At 45.3% G+C, this 23390-nt stretch overlaps 2 protein-coding genes across 2 annotated transcripts in view; one reads left to right on the forward strand and one right to left on the reverse strand.

Annotated features, from left to right (window-relative positions):
* Positions 1–2724, reverse strand: part of Rnf10 (ring finger protein 10) — a 34523-nt gene extending 31799 nt beyond the window's left edge. The window contains exon 1 of the mRNA XM_013014289.1: positions 2125–2724. Coding sequence (XP_012869743.1) covers positions 2125–2281 — 157 coding nt within the window. The 5' untranslated portion in view covers positions 2282–2724. The remainder of the gene's footprint in view (positions 1–2124) is intronic.
* Positions 2725–7519: 4795 nt separating this feature from the next.
* On the forward strand, positions 7520–18843 carry Coq5 (coenzyme Q5 homolog, methyltransferase (S. cerevisiae)). The gene is made up of 7 exons (XM_013014330.1): positions 7520–7727; positions 10913–11062; positions 13766–13987; positions 16959–17065; positions 17818–17906; positions 18256–18367; positions 18451–18843. Exons 1-7 carry the CDS (start codon positions 7526–7528, stop codon positions 18550–18552), a joined length of 984 nt encoding a protein of 327 aa, XP_012869784.1. The 5' UTR covers positions 7520–7525; the 3' UTR covers positions 18553–18843.
* The last annotated feature ends 4547 nt before the right edge of the window (positions 18844–23390 follow it).

The following is a 23390-nucleotide window of genomic DNA, read 5'->3' on the forward strand; positions in this document are numbered from 1 at the left end:
TGGTAGAGCGCTTGCCTTGCATGCATGAGGCCCTGAGTTCGATTCCTCAGCACCACATAAGCAAAAAGAAAAAAGCTGGAAGTGGCGCTGTGGCTCTAATGGTAGAGCGCTAGCCTTGAGCTGAAGAGCTGAGGGACAGTGCCCAGGCCCAGAGTTCAGGCCCCACGACCAGACCCAAAAAAAAAAATTCAGTTGAAAACCAGGTGCTGGTGGCTCATGCCTGTAATCCTAGCTTTCAGGAGGATGAGACCTAAGAATTATGATTCAAAACAGCTTGGGCAAAAAAAGTCCATGAGACTCTGACCTCCAATTAACCACTCAAAAACCTGAAGTGGAGCTGTGGCTCAAAGTGCTAGAGCCCTAGTCTTGAGCTAATGCTCAGTGACAGTGCCTAGGCCCTGAGGTCAAGCCTCAAGACTGACAACAACAACAACAATAATAATTCAATTGACGCTGGGCACTTGTGGATCATGCTTAAAATCCTAGCTACTCTATTGGGAAGCAGGGATCTGAAAAATCCAGGCTCAAAGCCAACCAGGGTAGAAAATGTGAGAGACTCTTACTTCCAATTAACCACCAATAAACTAAAAGTATAGCCCAAAATGGCAGATCACTGGCCTTGGGGGGAAAGGGAAAAGTGAAAAAGTGAGGCCCTGAGGTCAAGCCCTAGTACTGCCACCAAAAAAATAAATGCAGCAGTGACACCCACTACACACTACACAACTCATGGGTGGGAACTGGAAGAAAAAAACTGAGAACAGAGGAAGGGATGATATTGTCAAAGGAAAAGAATTGTACTCATTACTTGAGTTATGAAACTGTAACTCCTCTATATATCACTTTTATGATAACAATAATAAAAAAAAGTTACTTTTTTTTTTTTGCCAATACTGGGGCTTGAACTCAGGGCCTGGACACTGTCCCCGAGCCTCTCTGTACTCAAAGCTAGCATTCTACCACTTGAGCCACAGCCCTCTTCCAGCTTTTTCTGTTTATGTGGTACTGCTGAATCAAACCCAGGGCTTCATGCATGCTAGGCAAGCATTCTACCACTAAGCCACATTCCCAGCCCTAAAAAGGTTACTTTGTTTTAAAATTAGCCTTACAGATGTTTGATCTCAAAATGTTTTAAACAACTAAACCTCTAGGTTTAAGGACTCCAAATAGTTTCCTATCTGCACACATCCTCAAGCTCACAGGCAGTATCTTCTAATTACTGTAAATATAAAGAAAATACAAAAGAGAGCAGAGATTAGTACACAAGCTTTGATATAAGATAGAGAATGGTGAATTCTAGATTCTGCCAATTTCTAACATCTTCCCTCTCAACTTGTTCCTTACTTTAAAAGGCACAACTCTTACCTTGCTAAACAGGTTAATGACTGGGGTACAGATAGCAGATAAAAGCCAGGATAAGCCCTCAGTAAATAGCAGCTGTTAAAATTATCCCCGGGACAAAAGACTGAGAAGCATGACTACAGATTTGACAAAAATCTTGCCAGTTAAAGGGCAATTACTGCAGCCTAGTAGTACACACATACACAAGGTTCCTTCTTGGTACCTAATAGCTACCTAGAACTCTTGTGAGCTCTTAATTCATTTAGTATTCTATGAGCTCCCACCTGTAAAGATTAAAGAAATTCAGCCACTCAAGGTTTGCACCCAAAAGACTGAATCCTTATCTACTACAACAAACAGAACGAAGTCACTCAAAGAGGCACAGATCTGAGGCCAGAGTAAATGAAAAAAAGTTAGTCTGAAGAGCCCTTGGGGCCTCACCCTCTCTAGTTTAAACTTGGGTCCTGTTCACCACCCAATACGAACTCCAAGACGTATTTTAGAGGGGACCGACCCGAAGAGACCAGGCAAAGCAGGGTCTGAAGGCCTGACTGTAGGCGTACTACCTGGAGAACCTCAGTTTCCTCATCTGTAAAGGGAGAGAACCGCTCCAATTTCACCAGCTATTGTGAGTAAAGATGCACGGACCGGAGCAAACCAAGTAGCACGACCGGTGCTGATTCACTGTAAATAACAGGCGCCAGGGAAGGGGGGAGGAAGTGGGGAACCATCGTAGAAAGCTTGGCTTGTCCCCGAGTGACCCACAGCCCTCGGGCTGGCTCTTACCGCTCTTGGGTTTAGACTCGCCAGCCGGCCCAGCCGAGGCGGAGCGGGGCGGCTGTTGCCCTTTGCTGCTGCCCGAAGAGGCGGAGGAGCTGTTGGAGCCGCTGTTCTTGTCCATGTCGGAAGCGGTGGCGGCGGCGTTGGGGGAGCTCTGCGGCATCAACGGGGGCCTCGGCGGCGGCGGCGGTCGGAGCGGAGCGGGCGCGGCGGGGACCCAGGCTCATGGCGTTCAGGGCCGGCGGGGGTCGGCGGCGGCAGCGGTTCTCGGCCTTCATGGCGACATTTTTCCCTGTTTCCTTCCTTGGCTTCTCAAAATGGGAAGAGAAGCGAAAGGCGGGGCTGCGGAGCCCGGCGGCGGCGGAGGTGACCGAGACGGAGGAGGAGGCCGGGGCTCGGAGGTCCGGGCCGGGCCTGGCGGGGCGGAGGCTACGGGGGAAGGGGAGGCGAGGGAAGGTGCGCGAGCCCCGCCGGCCGGCCGGACACGCTCTCCCGCCGCGGGGCAGGAGAGAGGGGTGGTTGTCTCGATGTCGGGGACGAGTGTCTCCGACACAGCGACCGACACTCGCCTCTGGGCCGAGGCCGAGCTGCTCCGGGAATGGCGACGAGTCGCCAAACAGCATCTCAAAGAACCCGGATGGACTATTTATAGAGTGGAGAAGCTACCTGGTGCATTCTGGGAAACGTAGTTTTCTTGTTTATCCGGGTCCTCTCCACTGGTGGGGCGCGTAGGATTATGGGACTTATAGTTCCTGGCAAGAGCAGGGTTGGGCTGTTTGGTTTGGTTTAGTTTGGTCTTGTAAGCACGCTAAGACGCAGTAGTAACACATACTGATAATAAAGCAGCCGAACCTTGGAATATTTGTGGAACATATTCATCGGGTTTTTTTTTGGTCTGTGGCTCTTATTCTAGTATTAACAGCTTTCTGTCTTTTATTCCCTCATGCGTTCATTTACCATCACTTTGCTTTGCTTTTTGTTCCTTTTTTTTTTTTTCCTTTTCCTGCTTTTTACGCTGAAGATCAAATCCAGGGTCTCTCCCTTTAAACTAGCAGTCATAATCCCCGGAGCACGAGTAGAATTTGACAACAAGCCGCACCACAGTGGCTCACGCCTGTCATCCTAGCTACTCAGGAGGCTGAGATCTGAGGATCGCGGTTCAAAGCCAGCCCGGGCAGGAAAGTCTGTGGGACTCTTATCTCCAATTAACCACCAGAAAACCAGAAGTGGCGCTGTGGCTCAACTGGTAGAGCGCTCACCTTGAGCTGAAGAGTTCTGGGACAGCTCCCAGACCCAGAGTTCAAGCCTCAGGACTAGCCAAAAAAAAAAAAAGAATGACTGGATCTCTAATGGGGGCCCTCCCCTTCTTGGTTCATGGCATAGGAGACATTAATACGTATACATAAACTGCTTTCTGTGCAGTAACAATTTAAGTGGGGATAAATGAAGATCATTTATCAGAATATCGTATTTCTAATTTTCCTTCAAATGCCCTTCACCAGTTCCAGTATTGCTTCTCTTGTTTTACACACACACACACACACACACACACACACACAAATCATATCAAAAATCTAGTAAAATAGCTATTCAGCTAGTTTGTTTAATTTGATATCCAGAAGAAACAACAATAACCTAAATCTTAAGGTCCATTTTATTTATTTAATGTATGTATGTATTTATTTTGGTGCTGTGCTAAGGCTTAAACTGAGGTTCATGCTCTTGCTCAGATTTTTTCAATTAAAGTTGTCACCCTACCACTTTAATCACACCTCCACTTACAACTTTTTATACTGATTAGTTGGAAATAAAGAGTTCAAATAATAATTGTTCTTATCAGGTTGGCTTTGAACCACTATCTATGATCCATTCATTTTTTTTTTTGCAAGTAATGGGGCTTGAACTCAGATCATAGGCACTGCCCCTGAGCTTCTTTTGTTCAAAGCTAACACTCTACCACTTGAGCCACAGCACCACTTCTGGCTTTTTCTCTTTATGTGGTAGTGAGGAATTAAACCCAGGGCTTAATGCATGCCAGACAAGCACTCTACTACTAACTCACATTCCCAGCCCTGGTCTATTCTTATATATTACTAGATGTACTGACATATTACTAAGATACCTTCTCAAAGGATCTTAGTGTAAAATAGGTATAACAATTCTGAACTTATGGATGAATCATTTCTCCGTGTCATTCATAAAAATAAAAGAGAGTAAAAGAGAAATCCCAGTGTAGAAGATGTCCATCTGTCAGGCTATATAAAACCAGAAAAAGACTTTTCAGTTCAAAATAGTTTCTTAAGATCCTTGGCTCTTTCTCCTTGTGAAATATTTACAGAAAATATAATTTTAAAAAGGGAATTCAAGCAGAAACAGAGAAAGGAAAGGAAAGCAAAACAATATAACTTCCATTCTCTCTTTTTGCATAAGATGGTCTCATTATTATCCTTTCCACTAAAAAACACTGAAATCTGGGACTGAAGTAAAACACCCATGACATGCCAGTGAGCTACAAATGTAGCTTTGCATGAGCAGAAGACAAAGAATATCTGATGTTTGATTCTGGCTTGCTAAATAGATACCTGAATTTTAGTTTGCATTTATGACTTCCTAAAGGTCCATAAAATAGTCAGGCCAAAAGAAATCTTTCGTTGTTGTTTATTTTTCAAAGTAGTCTAGCATATGTTTCTCAAGGATGGTCTCTAAGCACAAGAGCCTAAAATTATAATCATCAATACTGGGGGGAAAATGTTCTAGAAAACTGACATATATAATCCAATTATACTACTTCTGGGTAGATACCTGAAGGAAATGAAAGAAACATCAAACAGTTACCTGCACATGCATGTATGTATGGACAGATAAAAGAATAGAGAAAGGGGCTGGAAAGGTGGCTCAGTGGTAGAGTGCTTGCCTTGCATGCCTGAGGCCCTGGGTTCGATTCCTCAGCACCACATAAGCAAAAAGAAAAAAGCCGGAAGTGGCGCTGTGGCTCAAATGGTAGAGTGCTAGCTTTGAGCTGAAGAGCTGAGGGACAGCGCCCAGGCCCAGAGTTCAGGCCCGACGACTGGACCAAAAAATAAAAAAAAGAATAGAGAAAATATAAAATGATCTAGATAGATAGAAAGATACCCTAAATGGCCTTTGAGTATTGAAAGACTAAGTAGCCTCCATATCTTAAAGGAAATGTATGGGTCTTTAGTATTATGATAGTGCAATGGGATATTATTTAACCATTAAAAGAGAGAGAAGGAGAGAAAGAGAGGGAGAGAGAGAGAGAGAGAGAGAGAGAGAGAGAAAGAGGAGAGAGAACCAGGTCCTGGTGGTCCATGTCTGTAATCCTAGCTACTCAGGAGGATGAGATCTGAGGATCTTAGCCTAAGCTCATGGTTCAAAGCCAGCCCAGGCAGGAAAGTCTATGAGGTTCTGGGCCTGGGCACTGTCCCTCAGCTCTTCAGCTCAATGTGTACACTCTACCACTTGAGCCACAGTGCCACTTCCAGCTTTTTCTGCTTATGTGGTGCTGAGGAATCAAACCCAGAGCCTCATGCATGCAAGGCAAGTACTCCACCACCAAGCCACCTTCCCAGTCCAGTCTGTAAGATTCTTATCTCTAATTAACCACCAGAAAAACCAGAAATGGCACTGTGGCTCAAGTGGAGGAGTGCTAGGCTTGAGCTAGCCTTCAGCTCAGGGACAGTGCCCAGGCCCAGAGTTGAAGCCCTAAGACCTAGAGAGAGAGAGAGAGAGAGAGAGAAAGTTGGATGTGGTAGAAAAGACCTGTAACCCCAGCACTTGGGAGCTTGAGGCAACACATCTTGAGTTTTAGGCTTCTGTGGGCTACATATCCAGGTCTTATGAAAAAGGAGGAGGAAGAGGAGGAGGTAGGGGGAAGGGGAGGAGGAGGAAGAAGAAAGAAACAGGAAATGAAGTAATGTCATTTGGAGGAAAAAGGGTGGAACTGGAGATCATCATATTAAAAATAAGACACAAAGAAATTATCACATTTTACTTCATATGTGGGAACAAGAAAAGGGAAGGAAGGGAAGGAGAAAAGAAGGGAGGAAGGATTGAAGGGAGGGAGGAAGTCAGTAGTAGCCTCTGGTGTGGAAGAGATACATAATACATTTACTGATTCAAATCTTTGGTAATGGGGTCCAAGATGTTACATTGTAAAGATCAAACTACTGGGGGTCTGAACCAGAAGAACCATGAGTTCCAGTATGAATTCAAAGCCATTCTAAACTATATATCAAGATAGAATCTCAAAAAATATATAAAGCCAAACACAATTAATATTAATTGAAATCAAACCAGATGATTCTACACCAAAGTCTGCAAGAATTGACCTTGTGATTGTCACCTTTTTTTTTTCCGGTCGTGGGGCCTGAACTCTGGGCCTGGGTGCTGTCCCTCAGCTCTTCAGCTCAAGGCTAGAGCTCTACCACTTGAGCCACAGCGCCACTTGGCTTTTTTCTTTTTGCTTATGTGGTGCTGAGGAATCGAACCCAGGGCCTCAGGCATGCAAGGCAAGCGCTCTACCACTGAGCCACTTTCCCAGCCCTGATTGTCACCTTTTAACAACAGCATGCCTCAGTTTCCCCCTAAGGTACTCCTGATGTCAGTTACTATTGGTTAGCAATATTAAGGGATGGCCTGTGAAAGGTGATCAGAAGCTCAATCCCCAAGGTCTTCTCATTCTTAAAGGAGACTTACTTCCACCTTTAATTTAAATTTTAAAAATTGGGGGAGGGGGAGGGAAGAATGTGAGAGGATACTGGGAATTAAACTCAGAGCCAGGATGCTGTTCCTGAGATTTTTTTTGTTCACAGTTAGCTCCTTACCATCTGACCCAAAGCTCCAGCTTTTTGTTTTTGTTGTTGATCATGGAGCTTGAACTCAGGGTCTGAGCTTCTTTTGTTCAAGGCTAATACTCTACCACTTGAGCTATAGGTCCACTACCAGCTTTTTCTGTTTATATGGTACTGAGGAATGGAACCCAAGGCTTCAGGCATGCTAGGTAAGCACTCGACCACTAAGCCACATTCCTAGCCCCAGTTATTGTTGTTTGTCGTGGGGCTTTAACTCTGGGCCTAGGTGCTGTCCCTGACTGAGGTCTTTCACTCAAGGCTAACGCTCTTACGACTTTGAGCCACAGCACCACTGCCGGCTCTCGTGCTTGGAGAAAAAGAGGCTCAAGGACTTTCCTGCTTGGGTTGGCTTCGAACCCCAAAGTCCATACCTCAGGCTCCTGAGTAGTTGGAATTACAGGTAGGTGCCGCTCGCCTGGCCCACACAGCTCCTCACTACCAGGAGGCGGGGACTGGCCGTGGCTCCTCCAATCAGCAGGCGTCGTCTCACGGTGACGTCATCGACCCCTCTCCCGTCGGGCCGTGGGACTGCCAAGATGGCAGCGTCCGTGAGCTGCGTTCTGCGGCTCTCCGGCGGCTGTGGGTGGTCGCGGACGGCTCGGGGTTGTGGGTTCCCGGCTCTTCCGGGCTTTTGGCCCCGGGGCCTGCTGGGTGCGCGGCTCTTGTCCCAAGAGAAGCAAGCAACGGAAACGCACTTCGGGTTTGAGACGGTGTCGGAGGAGGAGAAAGGGGGCAAAGGTGACCGGGGTGAGAGGGCGGGCCGAGGGACCTGTCCGTCCTGGACCGGTGTGCCCACCTGTGAGCTCCACGTCCGGTGTCTGTCCTGACTTCCAAGGACTTCCAAGTTTAAATTTTGTGTGTGTGTGCCAGTCCTGGGTCTTGAACTCAGGGCGGAGGCGCCGTCCCTGAGCTCTTGTGCTCAAGGCTAGCTCACTACTACTTGAGCCACAGCTCCACTTCCAGCCTTTTGGTGGCTAATTGGAAATAAGAGTCTCATGAGCTTTCTTGTCCATGCTGGCTTCCAATTGCAGTCCTCAGATCTCAGCCTCCTGAGTAGCTAGGATTACAGGCACAAAACACTGACGCTCGGCTTAAATTTTTTTTTTTTAAATACAAAGCACTTTAAGTCAATTCTGATTTAAAAAGCAACCAATCACAGTTCTGTAAAGGTAGAAATGATTAGCCTGATTTTATGGATGAAGTAGCCATGAAACAATGATAGGAGTGGCTTACCCAAAATTCTGTTAAGTGGCAGAACTGGGATTTAAATCCATTTGAGTTGTTCCCAAAGCATGTGCTTTTACCAGTATTCAATAACTGTGATGAAAGGACTGGGGCAGGGCTCAAGCGCTAGCTCCTGCCTAGCAAGTGGAAAAGCTGGAGTTCAAACTCCAATACATACTGCCAGCCATAATAATAGGAATAATAACTGTATTGTTCTTTACGATGTATACTCAACATTTTACACAGTAACAAGGAGAGGAGATAAGTTAAATATTCAATCTAACTTGGGAACCAAGATGGAAGTACAGGCAAGACTTAGCTTTACAAAGTGAGACAGAACGGTAAAAATAACACACAAGTTAAAATCATGCAAAATGATCTTAATCCATGACCTTTAAAACTTACCAAGCCTAAGCAGAATATAGGCTTAGGATGTTCAAGGTCCTAAATTTATTCATATTAAATACAATGACAAAAATTTGTTTTGGGTAGTGGCGCTGTAGCTCAAGTGGTAGAGCGCTCGCCTTGAGCTGAAGAGCTGAGGGACAGCGCCCAGGCCCAGAGTTCAAGCCCCACTACTGACAAAAAAAAAAATTTGTTTTGGGGGGGTGGGAATGTGGCTTAGCAGTAGAGTGCTTTCCTAGCATGCATAAATCCCTGGGTTCGATTCCTCAGCACCACATAAACAGAAAAAGCTGGTAGTGGTGCTATGGCTCAAGTGGTAGAGCACTAGCCTTGAGCACAGAGAGGCTCAAGGACAGTGCCCATGCCCTGAGTTCAAGCCCCCAAGACCGGTAAAAAGCAAACAAAAAATGTGTTTGGGGGCCAGGTGCTGTGGCTCATGCCTGTAATTCTAGTTACTCAGGAGGCTAAGATCTGAAGATCATGTTTCAAAGCCATCCTGGGCAGGAAAGTCCATGAGACTGTTATCTCTAATAAACTACTTAGAAAAAGCTAGAAGTGATGCAGTGGCTTAAGTGGTAGAGAAAAAGAATCTCAGGAAAAGCACCCACACCCTGAGTTCAAGCCCCTTGACTGCCACCCCCCCAAAAAATTGTTTTGAATGGAGGAGGGTAGGAAAAGTAAAGAAAGCAGCCAGATGGAAGTGGCACTGTGGCTCAAAGTGGTAGAACGCTAGCCTTGGGTGAAAGAGCTCAGGGACAGTGCCCAGGCCCTGAGTTCAAGCCCCATGACTGACAAAAAGAAAACAGCGAGAGTCCAAATAGTAGAAAAGAGGTTGCAGAATAAAGCTTCCTGACACAGCAGGAAGAACAGTTCTTACCTCCTACAGAAACACATGGATTGGATCCAAGTTGCCCATAAAAAAAGATCTGAATCTCTGAGTCATGGTACCAAAAAATGTTACATAGAGTCAGCACATCTATCTACTTTGGACCTTGATGTTCAGTGACAGAACTCAGGCAAGTCGAGAAAGGTGGTGAAAGCGACAGAAAAGTTTATTAAGAAAACAGTACATTTTCCGTTGATTTTAAACCACTCATCTCTAGAGTAAGAATGACCAAAAGCAAAAACCAAAAAGCCATTCTGTCAGCCAGGTATGATAATCCCAGCATTCAGGAGGTTGAGACAGGAGGATCATGAGGTCAAGGCCAGCCTGGACTGCATAGTAAGACCCTGTCTCAAAATGTGTGAAAAAGCTAGATGTTGGTGGCTCACACCTGTAATCTTAGCTACTCAGAAGCTGAGATCTAAATCACATTTGAGAACTAGAGCCCAGGCCTTGAGTTCAAGCCCCAGTACTGACAAAAAAAATCACAAATATTACTTGAAGTACTTTTAAGACTATTAAAAGATAATGAGGGCTGGGCTTCAGTGACTCATGCCTGTAATTCCAACTACTCAGGAAACTGAGATCTGAGGATTGCAGTTCAAAGCCAACCTAGGCAGAAAAAGTCCCCATGAGACTCTTAATTTCCAGTTAACCACTCAAAGACTGGAAGTGGCACTGTGGTTCAAACGGTAGACTACTAGCCTTGAGCACAAAGAGACTCAGGGACAGTGCCCAGGCCCTGAGCTCAAGCCCCACAACTGACAAAAAAAGATAAAGAGGGACTAGAGGCTCTCTACCCAGTACCTGCATTACCTAGGCAACTGGGACACCTGGAAGAGGTCACATCTGCATCCGCTGAGGTCACATCTGAATTTGATGTGGCCACACCTTTCTCCACCCATACCCTAGATAAGGCCTAGCCCAGTCCCAGACGCCCTCTCTCTGCTCTTTTCTAGCTCTTTCTCAGCTCTTTCCTTCTCTTCTCTTTCCCAGCTCCCTTCTCTTTCCTAGCTCTCTCCTCTTTCCCACCTTTCCCAAACGCTCTCTTTTCTAGCTCTTTTTCTAGCTGTCTTCTCTTTCCCAGCTCTCTCTTTACCAGCTCTCTCTCTTTCCCAGGCCTTTCCCAGCTGCGTGGAGGGCCAACATGGCCTGGTGCCAGCCAGAACGATGAATAAACCTACCCCTTACCTGAATACCACGTGTGTGGTGCTGTTCTTACTCGGCTACCTCTTTTTAAAAACCTAACAGATAGAGTACAAGCCAATGAACAAAAGCATCAGATACTGAGTGTGAGTCTGGTCTAGGACAAAAACCAATAATGGAAAAGATTTCTCTTTTCTCTTTAGGATTTTTCCATGTAAATCCTACCAGTAACAATTGTGTATTTATCATATTTATCCTCTGTCAGTCTATCAGGTGTTTGAAAGTGTTGCCAAGAAGTATGATGTGATGAATGATATGATGAGTATTGGTATCCATCGCATTTGGAAGGATTTGTTGCTCTGGAGGATGCGCCCACTACCTGGGACCCAACTGCTCGATGTGGCTGGAGGCACAGGTAATGTCAAGTTTTGGGTCCTTGGGTATCATTGAGCATCTTCTACAGAAATTACTCTTATTGGAATGTGATAGTTCATATACCATTAGTAGATCATTTGAAAATCAGTATACTTCAGAAAAAGGTATAGAAAATATCAATCAAAAGCAGCTTTGTGCTGGGCACCAGTGGTTCATATACGTAATCCTAGCTACCCAGGAGGCTGAGAGTTAAGGCAGAGAGCTAAGGATCATGGTTTGAAGGCAGCCCAAGCAATAAAGTCCAGGAGACTTTTTTTTTTTTTTTTTTGGTCAGTTGTAGGGCTTGAACTCTGAGCCTGGGCACTGTCTCTCAGCTCTTCAGCTCAAGGCTCAGCTCTACTACTTGAGCCACAGCGCCACTTCCAGCTTTTTCTGCTTATGTGGTACTGAGGAATCAAACCCAGGGCCTCATGTATACAAAGCAAGCACTCTACCGCTGAGCCACCTTCCCAGCCCTCCAGGAGACTCTTATCTGCAATAAACCATCCCCTTTCCCCCAAAAAAAGCTGGAAATGGAGCTGTAGCTCAAGTTAGCTCAAGGGATTGGCCTTGAGCAAAAAAGCTTAGAGTCAGCTCCCACATCCTAAGGTCAAGCCTCAGGACTTGTGGCAGGGGGGGTGCCTTTGGTGATTCCTGTATTCCTAGCTACTCAAGAGTCTGAGACCCAGGATTGATGCCAGCTTGGGCAGAAAAGTCCATGAGAATTTTCACTACAATTGACTACCAAACAGCCAGAGTGGAGGTATGTCTTGTGGTAGAGGGACAGCCTTGAGTGGAAAAAGCCAAGGCCTTGAGGTCAAGTCCTGGCTCTGGCACAATAAAGTAAGTAACTTTGTGGATTTGGGGTGTGGCTCAAGAGGCAGAGCCTAGTATTCCAAGGGCCTTGGGACACAAAAATAAAATAAAACAATAACAACAAATCAATTTTATGCTTTTTACTTCTCTAATATTTACAAAGACCAGCCGGGTGCTGGTGGATCACGCCTATAATCCTAGCTACTCAGGAGGCTGAGATCTGAGGATCTTGGTTCAAAGCCAGCCCGGGCAGGAGAGACCATGAGACTCCTATCTCCAATAAACCACCAGAAAACCGGAAGTGGCACTGTAGCTCAAGTGGTAGAGTGCTAGCCTTGAGCTGAAGAGCTGAGGGACAGCGCCCAGGCCCAGAGTTCAAGCCCCACAACGGACAAAAAAAAATATATTTACTGGTCTTTGTAATACAGTGGATAGAGTGCTTATGTAGGAAGCATATACACTGAGTTCAAACCCCAATACTAACAAAAAAATCAACGACAACAACAAACAAAAACCCAGAACCAACTTTTTACTCCAGTGATCTTTTGTCATTTAAATGACCTCTTTATGTTTTTCACTTTTGCTAGGCAAGCACTCTCCCACTGGAGCTTCATCCCCTATGCCTTTTTCTGTTGGTACTGGGGTGAATCATAGTACCATTTCCACCACTAGAAATGGTAGCTTAGGGCTGTGTATAATATACGTGTTATATAACAATTTTGTGGTACTGAAGTTTGGACTCAGGGGCTGGGAAGGTGGCTCAGTGGTAGAGCGCTTGCTTTACAAGCCTGAGGCCCTGGGTTCGATTCCTCAGCACCACATAAGCAAAAAGAAAAAAGCCGGAAGTGGCGCTGTGGCTCAAGTGGTAGAGTGCTAACCTTGAGCTGAAGAGCTAAGGAACAGCACCCAGGCCCAGAGTTCAGGCCCCATGACTGGACCCCCCAAAATAAATAAATAAATATAAATAAATAAATGAAGTTTGGACTCAGAGCCTAGCCCTTTCAGTTGACTTGCACCTTCCAGTCCTGTTTTTGTTGCTTATTTTTGGAGATGAATCCTCAAGGATTTTTGTGCCCTTGCACACTGTAATCCTCTAGATCTCAGTAGCTGAGTAGCTAAGATTACAGATGTTAGCCACTGGCACCCAGCACTTACGTACTTTCATAAAACAAACAAACAAACAACTTTTAGGAAGTAGAGCTGTGGCTCAAAGCAGTAGTGTACTAACCTGGAGCACAAAAGCTCAGGGACATGGGCTGGGAATGTGGCTTAGTGTAGAGTGCTTGCCTAGTATGCCTGAAGCCCTAGATTCCACTCCTCAGTATCACATAAGCAGAAAAAGCCAAAAGTGGCACTGTGGCTTTAGGTAGAGTGCTAGCCTTGAATAAAAGAAGCTTAGGGATAGTGTGCAGGCCATGAGTTCAAGCCCCAGGACCAACCAAAAAACTGTTTTAAGCCAGGTGTGGTGGTTATACCTATCATCTCAGCAAAAGGAAGGCTGAGGTGGCTGGGCACCAGTGGCTCCTGTCTGTAATCCTAGCTACTCAGGAGGCTGAGATCTGAAGGATCACAGTTCAAAGCCAGCCCAGGCAAGAAATTCTGTGACTCTTAATTTCCAATAAACCACTAGAAAACTGGACGTGGTGCTGTGGCTCATGTGGTAGATCACTAGCCTTAAGCTGAGGGACAGCACCCAGGCCCAGAGTTCAGGCTCCACAACCGGCAATAATAATAATAACAACAACAGTAATAAATATTATTTTATTTTGTTTATGTGGTACTGAAAATTGAACCCAGGGAATGCTAGGCAGGCACCCTAGTAAGCCACATTCCCAGCCTGGATTTTTGCTTTTGGTTTGTATCTTTCTTCCTGTTTGGCTTCCCACAGGTGACATTGCATTCCGGTTCCTTAATTATGTTCAGACACAACATCAGAGAAAGCAGAAGAGGCAATTAAGGGCCCAGCAAAATTTATCCTGGGAAGAAATTGCCAAAAAGTACCAAAATGAAGAGGATTCTTTGGGTGGTTCCCACGTCATGGTTTGTGACATCAACAGAGAGATGCTGAAGGTTGGAAAGAGGAAAGCCTTAGACCAGGGCTACAAAACTGGTGAGTCCTAGGAAAGCAGACACCAGGGAAATACTTGTATGTTTATAAAATAAGCTGGAGGAGGTCACATCAAATGTTGAAATCCTTATGCTCCAAATTTCAGAAACTTAGTTAGGAGAGAGTTGAAGATCATTTGGGTGACTGAGCACAAATGATACTGGCATTGTTTTTTAGGGCTCACCAACCTGTGTTGGACTGGATGAACAGCCCCATGTGACAGAGGAGATAACCAAAGCCCAAACAGGATCTTACTTAAGTCACACCACTATTTGGTAGCAGATCCTAAGCTAGAGGCAGCGTTTGGATCTCAAATCTTATACCTTGAAATAGAAATTTGCTGGGTGAAGCCGGGAGCTGGTGGCTCATGCCTATAATCCTAGCTACTCAGGAGGCTGAGATCTGAGGATCATGGTTCAAAGCCAGCCCGGGCAGGAGAGACCATGAGACTCCTATCTCCAATAAACCACCAGAAAACCGGAAGTGGCGCTGTAGCTCAAGTGGTAGAGCGCTCGCCTTGAGCTGAAGAGCTGAGGGACAGCGCCCAGGCCCAGAGTTCAAGCCCCACGACCGAAAAAAAAAAAAAAGGAATTTGCTGGGTGTAATCTCAGTACTTGGGAGGCAGAGGCAGGAGGGATTTTGAGTCCAAGGTCAGTTAAGACTCGGTCAAAAAGAAAAGAAGTTTTAGTTTCCAACAGCTCTAGGATGACCTATTCCCCTACCAGTACAAGGCAGGTTTAATTTATTTAGAACACAACTGTGCTGCTCACATCTCTTGTAAGAACAGAACTTCAGCTACAGCAATGTACTTAGCTAATAGCCTCTGTTAGCTCTTTGGCCTCTGCTCCAGATTTCTTGCGAAGCCAAGCTCATTCTTGGCAGCTCCCATATACAGCACTGAGCACCATTTTTTTTTTTTTTTTCACTTTGTTTTGTTTTGGTTAAGAGTCCTGTGTGACTATGTAGTCCATGTTGGCCTTGAGCCTGCCATCCCCCTCCCTTATCCTCTGGAATGCTGGGATTGCGGGCATGAATCATGACACTCAACATAAGCAGGACTCCTAACAGCCAGGCTTTCTCCTAATCAACTATTGCCCTTGCACAAAATCACAAAATCCAAAACAAAACTTTTACATTTCCTCCTCATCAGTATGTCAGAGAACCCAACTGACACAGTGCATGTGTTTTTGTTTTTGTTTTTTGTCTATTGTGGGGCTTGAACACCAGGCCTGAGCACTGTCCCTGAGCTTTTTTGTATAAGGCTACCACTCTACCACTTTGAGCCACAGCACCATTTCTGGTTTTCTGGTGGTTAATCTCCTGGATTTTCCTGCCTGGGCTGGAACCCAGATCCGTGATCCTCAGATCTCAGCCTCCTGAGTAGCTAAGATTACAGGCATGAGCCACCAGCTCCCAGCCATAGTACCTGTTCTCTACTCAGATTTCCCTATTTTGTCAGGTACCAGCAGCAGGAGAGTGAGGAACTGCCTGCCTACTTCTGGGAGCCCACTGCATGCTCAAAATGGATGATTTCTGCTCTAGCATGGAAATGGAAATATTACCTTTGGCTGCCCCCTATTTTTTCAAGTTTATTAATGATCCTGGATGCTGTGCCCTGTTGACCCAGCTTTTCAGGGCTGCTGCTCTGCCCCCTCTTTCAGCAGGCCAGGTACTGCAGGAAGCTATAGAGAGAGCAGAGGATTACCACAAAGAGAGTCCCCAGGGTCCACATCAACCTTCCCCCACCCCACCCTCAACATCACCACAGTAGTTGTGGTTGTTTTAGTCCAATCCTTCCTCCTCTTCCTGCCCCCAGGAGCAGCTGCCTAGACATTTGCAGCCCACTTGGTCCCAAGATGAAGGGCTCCTTTGTTAACCATCAACACTAAGCAGAAGGCAGACAGCCACTAGCATTTTTAAACAAAGGCACCATGCTTTCTTACTCCTACTGACCAACATGCTCTGCCATAAAGAATGGAGCAGAAAGATACCAAGATGATCAGTAGCATTCCATTCTGAACTGGCAAAAAAAAAAAGAAAAAGATTACAGGTGTGAGCCATTGACACTCTTATTTATTTACTTATTTAAGTACTGGAGTTTGAACTCAAACTTACTTGTTAGACAGGCACTCTACAATCTATATACTAGTTCTGTATATAGTTTTTTTTTTTCTGCCATTCCTGGGGCTTGAACACAGGGCCTGGACACTGTTCCTGAGTTTCTTTTGCTCAAAGCTAGCACTCTACCGCTTGAGCCACAGCTCATTTCTGGCTTTTTCTGTGTATGTGGTACTGAAGAATTGAACCCAGGGCTTCATTCATGCTAAGCAAGCACTCTGCCACTAAGCCACCTTCCCAGCCACCCCCTTCCTCTATACTCTTTAACAGGACTGAGAGATACAGAAAACAAGAGAAGGAGAGAGATTGATTTAGTTGGGTGGCAAGACTCAAATAGCAGAGTGATTATGTCGTATGCCTGAGATAGATTTTGGTTCCATTCCTTGCCAATCACCCCCTCACAAAAAAAAAAAGATACACAGCTAATAAGGGATGAAGGTGGTATTTAAACCCAGGAAGCTTAACCTGGTGCTACTTGAGGATATGTAGCTCCATGGCAGCAAAGATTTCAGCTTCTAAGATCTTAGCATTGGAGGAAAGTAGCCAGGAATTCAATGGTGAAGGCAGGTTTGCAGTTCTTCCACTCCAAGTAGATACCTGACAATTTACTTGGTGCTATCCAGACTTTGCTTCATATTCCACAGGTTTGAGGATCCAGTCCCAGAAGAGTGCTGCTATTTAGGCTCTAGCCACACTCCGAGTGTAGCTACTCACACTGGGTTACTCACCCTTCTGACTCAATACAAACACACATCCAAATGCAATACAAAATGTAAATTCCTCACATGTGATAAATCACAGGGTGCAAGGGAGACAGCTTTCCACATTCAGATGCAGAAATCATTTTGTCTTCCAGGACTTGCATGGATCCTAGGAGATGCTGAAGAGTTGCCCTTTGATGATGACAAATTTGACATTTACACCATTGCCTTTGGGATCCGGAATGTCACACACATAGATCGGGTAGGAATGGCTACATATTCAGCTCATGTGATGTTCTGGGTTCAGCACTTCAGTAGAGTGGCTGCTTTGAGTTGGAACTTCTTTCTTTAAATTATTAGTTTTCCTAGTCAGAAATGAATGAACTGAAATCACAGGAATAGAAGCACAACTCAGCTTGTCAGGGCCTGATAAACATGAGGCCCTGAGTTCAAACCTCAGTATCACAAAAAGCATGTTATATAGAGAGGAGGTCCACTGTTTTGCTTTTTTTTTTTTTTATCGGTTGCAAGGCTTGAACTCAGGGCCTGAGAATTGTCTCTGAGCCTCTTTGTGCTCAAAGCTAGTACTCTACCACTTGAACCATAGTACCACTTCCAGTTTTTATGTGCTTAATTGGAGATAAGAGTCTCATGGGGTTGGAGATACCCTGGCTGGCTTTGAATCGTGATCCTCAGATCTCAGCTTCCTGAGTACCTAGGATTATAGGCATGAATCACCAGTGCCTGGCTTCACTGTGATCTTAATTCACAATTCTAAACTTGCCTATCACAAAGTTGCATCAGTCTGTATGCATTTGACTTATCAAGTCATAAGCAGCAGACTACAATATAATATGTAGGGTTATTTCTGCGGTTTCAGCTTCCCAACTAGAATACACAAGAGGGCTGTGGGAAATAACAGTTAGAATGCACACAGAAATTCAATCTGTCTTGCCTTGTAGCACTGGGTGAGGTCTGCTGAGGACTGCATCCCGTTGTCCTTGTCTCTCACAGGCACTCCAGGAAGCCCATCGAGTCTTGAAGCCAGGAGGGCGGTTTCTCTGTCTGGAGTTTAGCCAAGTGAACAATCCCCTGGTATCCAGGTCAGCACCAATAACACAGCTTTATCTTTATATTCCTTTTTTTTTTTTTGGCCATGGGTCTTGAACTCTGGGCCTGGATACTGTTCCTCAGCTCTTCAGATCAAGGCTAGCCCTCTACCGCTTGAGCCACAGCGCCACTTCTGGTTTTCTGGTGGTTTACTAGAGATAGTCTCACAAACTTTCCTGCCTGGGCAGGTTTTGAACCCCAATCCTCAGATCTCAGCCTCCTGAGTAACTAGGATTTGAGGCGTGAGCCACCAGTGCCCAGCTTATTTTTTTCCCTTTTTGTTTGAAGTGCCAGGACATGTTCTAATCTTAATCTTTTGCCTTTTTTTGTTTGTTTATGTAGGCTTTATGATCTCTACAGCTTCCAGGTCATTCCTGTCCTCGGAGAAGTGATTGCAGGAGACTGGAAGTCCTATCAGTACCTTGTGGAAAGCATCCGGAAGTTTCCATCGCAGGTACCAAAAACATCTATAGTGTGTAACAAAGTCCTAAAGCTGAAATCCAAGCAATCCTTGCTCTGTCTTTCCTTGTGTTTTAGGAAGAGTTTAAAGAGATGATTGAAGATGCAGGTTTTCAGAAGGTGACTTATGAAAGTCTAACTTCAGGCATTGTGGCCATTCATTCTGGCTTCAAACTTTAATTCTTTTCCTTTCTGGAGTGTGAAGCAGTCATACCCTGCTGAAAGCTGCACCCTGAAGAATAATCTGGCTGATGAGACAGCCTCTGAGCATCTCCTCATAAGGATATGAATTCCTGTTCTGAACTGACCAATCTCCAAGTAGAAGAAACAAATTCCTGTCTTTTTTTTTTTTTTTGGTTCATTGTGGGTTTTGAAGTCAGGGACTAGACACCATCTCTGAGATCTTTTTGCTCAAGACCAACACTCTACCACTTTGAGCCACAATTCCACTTCTGGTTTTCTAGTGGTTAATTGGAAATTAAGAAAAAAAAAAAAAAGTCTCAGACTTTACTGCCAGGACTGGCTTTAAACTGCAATCCTCACGGGCTGGGAAGGTGGCTCAGTGGTCCAGCGCTTGCCTTGCATGCATGAGGCCATGGGTTCGATTCCTCAGCACCATATAAGCAGAAAAAAAAAAGTTGGAAGTGGCACTGTGGCTCAAGTGGTAGAGCGCTGGCCTTGAGCTGAAGAGCCAGAGCCCAGGCCAGAGTTCAGGCCCACGACTGGACCCCCTCCCCCAAAAAAATACTCAGATCTCAACCTCCTGAGTAGTAAGCATTACTGGTGTGAGCCACCTGTGCCTGGCTCCTGTAATTTTTTTTTTCATTTTTGCAATTTTGTTAGACTCTGCTCAGGCCTTTTCTCACAAGTATTTGGTCTTTTTTGTTTTCTCCTGTTAACTTTCTTGGCTGTGCAGTGTAGTGTTTAGGTAAAACCAGCACTAAAACACCATTTGGAAGTATTATTTGTAATTTTTCTTTCTTTCTTTCTTTCTTTTTTGTTTGTTTTGTTGGTCATGGGGCCTGACCTCTGGGCCTGAGCACTGTCCCTCAGCTCTTCAGCTCAAGGCTAGCACTCTACCTCTTGGCCCACAGCACTGCTTCTGGCTTCTTTTGCTTATGTGGTGCTGAGGAATCGAACCCAAGGCCTCATGCATGCAAGGCAAGCACTCTACCACTGAGCCACCTTCTCAGCCCCTATTTGTAACTTTTTTAACAGTGTGGACTTCCAGAGAAATAATGGATCATTGGAAAACAATGATGATTTGAAACAGAAAACCTGAACCAATCACTGAGCCTAGCACTGAGTATAGGGCCAAAAGCTAAGGTACAAGTCAGTGCTAACAGTAAATACTAGAATTATAGACTGGTGTATATAGTTTGATGGTAGAGCACATGCCTAGTACCCCCAAGGTGCTAGGTTCAAAACTTAGCACCAGCTGGGCACTTGTGGTTCATGCCTGTAATCCTAGCTACTCAGGAGGCTAAGATCTGAGGATCACAGTTCAAAGCCAGCCTGGGCAGGAAAGTTTGTGAGACTATTACTTTCAATAAACCACTCAGAAAACTGGAAGTGGCTCTGTGGCTCATGTGGTAGAGTGCTAGCCTTGAGCTGAAGAACTGAGGGACGGCGCCTAGGCCCAGAGTTCAAGCCCCATGACCAAAAAGAACAAAAAAAAAAGAAAGAAAGAAAGGAAGGAAAAAAACAGGGTTGGGAAGGTGGCTCAGTGGTAAAGTGCTTGCCTCGCATGCATGAGGCCCTGGGTTTGATTCCTCAGCACCACATAAGCAGAAAAAAAAAGCCGGAAATGGCACTGTGGCTCTAGTGATAGAGTGCTAGCCTTGAGCTGAAGAGTTGAGGGACACCACCCAGGCCCAGAATTCAGACCCCATGACCGACCAAGAAACAAATGAAATAAAAAACCCCACCACCAACAACAAAAGAATTACACACTGGGCTGGGAATGTGGCTTAGTGTAGAGTACTTGCTTAGCATGCACGAAGCCCTGGGTTTCTTTCCTCAGTACCATATAAACAGAAAAAGTTGGAAATGGCCCTGTGACTGAAGTGATAGAATGCTAGCCTTAAGAAGCTTAGGGACAGTGCTCAGGCCCTGAGTTGAAGCCCAGGAGTGGCAAAAGGGAAAAAAAAATTTTAAAAAATTGTATACTGACTGAGTAAATGAATCTACATTTAGGGTAATATGTGTCTTTTTTTTTTCTTGACATGGGTGAAATAAATGTTTTCATCATTCTTCCAAACTTTTACCAAAAGACCCTATTGTGTCCTTTATGTCTGTTATAAAGAAAAACACTCCAGATTAAAGCCTTGTCACTAGAATAAATATGACAGCTCCTGATTTCATGTACCATATAGGAAGCTTCTTTGTCAGAGCACATTTGATAAAAGGGTTTTATAGCACTTCAAAATGTTTGAAAACTATTTTTGTATGTACCCTATGCCCCTCCAATCTTCAGGTATGGATTTGGGTAGTGCTGCCTTCCTAATTGCAGTCCAATTTGATGCTAAGAAGCCATCCACAGTGGTTTTTTGCTTTTTGTCAGTAATAGGACTTGAACTCAGGCCTAAATTCTGAACCTGTGCTTTTTCAATCAAAGCTGATGCTCTACCACTTTGAGACCCTTTTTTATTTTGGCTTGAACTTAGGGCCTAGATGCTGTTCCTAAGCCTCTTTGTGCTTGAGGCTAGCGCTCTAGCACTGGAGCCACAATGCCACTTCTGGCTTTTTAGTGGTTAATTGGAGATTAGAGCCTCACGAGGACTTTTCTGGCTGGGCTGGCTTTGAACTGTGATCCTCAGAACTCAGCCTCTTGAGTAGCTAGGATTACAGGCATGAGCTACCAATGCCCAGCTGTGAAACTGTTTTGTTGGGACTTGAACTTGAGGCCTGGGCACTGTCCCTGAGCTTATTTTGCTCAAGGCTAACACTCTACTTGAGCCATTGTGCAACTTCCAACCTTTTCTGTTTATGTGGTACTGAGGAATTGAACCCAGGGCTTCATGCATGCTAGGCAAGCACTCTACCACTAAGCCATGTTCCTAGCCCCATGAGAATTTTTTTTTTTTTGGTCGGTCATGGGGCTTGAACTCTGGGCTTGGGCGCTGTCCCTGCGCTCTTCAGCTCAAGGCGAGCACTCTACTACTTGAGCTACAGCGCCACTTCTGGTGGTTTATTGGAGATAAGAGTTTCATGGACTTTCCTGCCTGGACTGGATTTGAACCACAATCCTCAGATCTCAGCCTCTTAGCTAGGATTACAGGCGTGAGCCACCAGTACCCAGCCCATGAGACTCTATCTTCAATAAATTACTCAGAAAAAGCTGGAAGTGGCTCAGTAGCTCAAGTGGTAGAGTGCTCGCCTTGAGCTGAAGAGCGCAGGGACTGCACCCAAGACCAGTTCAAGTCCATGACCTACCAAAAAAAAAGAGCTTTATTAAGAGATTGTAGAAACCAGTGGCAGCAGAACCAACAACAACAACAACAAAAAATAGGGGACCCAGAAGTCCCAACTTTTGCAACTTCCCAGATGAGAATGTGCTGTTTTAGCCTCTGGCACACATTTCCTTTCTACCTACAAAAGCTGACTCTCGTGTATTTCCTTCCTAAGACTTCTCTACAACTGATAGCCTGAACCCTTTGATGGCAATTTAGTTGCCTTTTTCTTCTGTCTTTTATAGCTTTCCTCCCTGCTCCCCACCCCAGCTGAGGACTTAACTCAAGACCTTGCATTTGTCAGGCAAATGCTCTTCCACTGACCTAAATCCCCAACCCCTAATGGGCAATTTAAAGCAACTTCAATTCACATTTGTTAACTTTCCTACTAGTTAAAAGCATAACTGGGAACTTGTGGCTCACACCTGTAATCATTACTCATTACTCAGGAGGCTAAAATCTTGAGGATTAGTTGAGTGAGCCTGGGTTTTGGGGGGGGGGATAAGGGGCAGTATAGGGTATGGATTCCACCCAGGGTCTTGCACTTATTAAGCAGGTATTCTATTCATTGATTCACACCTCCAGCCCTTTTCATGTCCCCCACAACCCCCCTCCCCCAGTCATGGGGCCTGGTCTCTAGGCCTGGGCACTGTCCCTCAGCTTTTCAGCTCAAGGCTAGCGCTCTACCACTTAAGCCACAGCGCCACTTCTGGCTTTTTCTGCTTATGTGGTGCTGAGAATTGAACCCAGGGTCTCATGCTTGCAAGGCAAGCACTCTACCACTGAGCCATCTTTCCAGCCCTCATGGTTATTTTTGAGGTAGGGCTTGTGTCCTGCCTAGGTGCATGCTGGGATGATTTTAGACTATCATAGCTGGGATGACAGGCTTACACCACCACAAACAATTTCTTCCACTGAAGTTTTGCAAACTTCTGATTTTGAACAGGATGAGTGGAATTGAAGATAAAAGACCAAATTGGGGTAGGAATGTGGTTCATTGAAATGCTTGGTATGAGCAATTCCCATGACTGAATTAGCCTTATGAGCTGGATGGTGGCAGAAGCATGTAATCTTCATTTGGAAGGCTATGGCAGGATCGTTACCGGATAACCTGAACTACACAGAAAGACCATGTCTTAAAAAGATCACTGAAAGCCGGGCGCTGGTGGCTCACGCCTGTAATCCTAGCTACTCAGGAGGCTGAGATCTGAGGATCGCGGTTCAAAGCCAGCCTGGGCAGGAGAGACCGTGAGACTCCTATCTCCAATAAACCACCAGAAAACCGGAAGTGGCGCTGTGGCTCAAGTGGTAGAATGCTCGCCTTGAGCTGAAGGACAGCGTCCAGGCCCAGAGTTCAAGCCCCATGACCGACAAAAAAAAAAAAAAAAGATCACTGAAATGGTCACACAAAAACAACTTGGAAGCCAGGTGCTGGTGGCTCCAGCCTGTAATCCTATCTACTCATGAGGTAGAGATCTGAAGATTGCAGTTCAACGGGCAGGAAGGTCCTTTTTGAGACTATTCTCTCCAATTAACCACCAGAAAACCAAAGTGGTGCTGTGGCTC

The sequence above is a fragment of the Dipodomys ordii genome, unplaced genomic scaffold (genome assembly GCF_000151885.1).
Source record: "Dipodomys ordii isolate 6190 unplaced genomic scaffold, Dord_2.0 Scaffold23, whole genome shotgun sequence".
Lineage (NCBI taxonomy): Eukaryota > Metazoa > Chordata > Mammalia > Rodentia > Heteromyidae > Dipodomys > Dipodomys ordii.

Bases quoted from the DNA above. Each gene is read 5' to 3' on its own strand.
- Coq5 (XM_013014330.1), top strand. From the start codon at position 7,526: ATGGCAGCGTCCGTGAGCTGCGTTCTGCGGCTCTCCGGCGGCTGTGGG. The intron at 7,728-10,912 runs GTGACCGGGGTG...ATCCTCTGTCAG, and splicing joins GGAGGAGAAAGGGGGCAAAG to TCTATCAGGTGTTTGAAAGT. The intron at 17,907-18,255 runs GTCAGCACCAAT...TTGTTTATGTAG, and splicing joins AACAATCCCCTGGTATCCAG to GCTTTATGATCTCTACAGCT.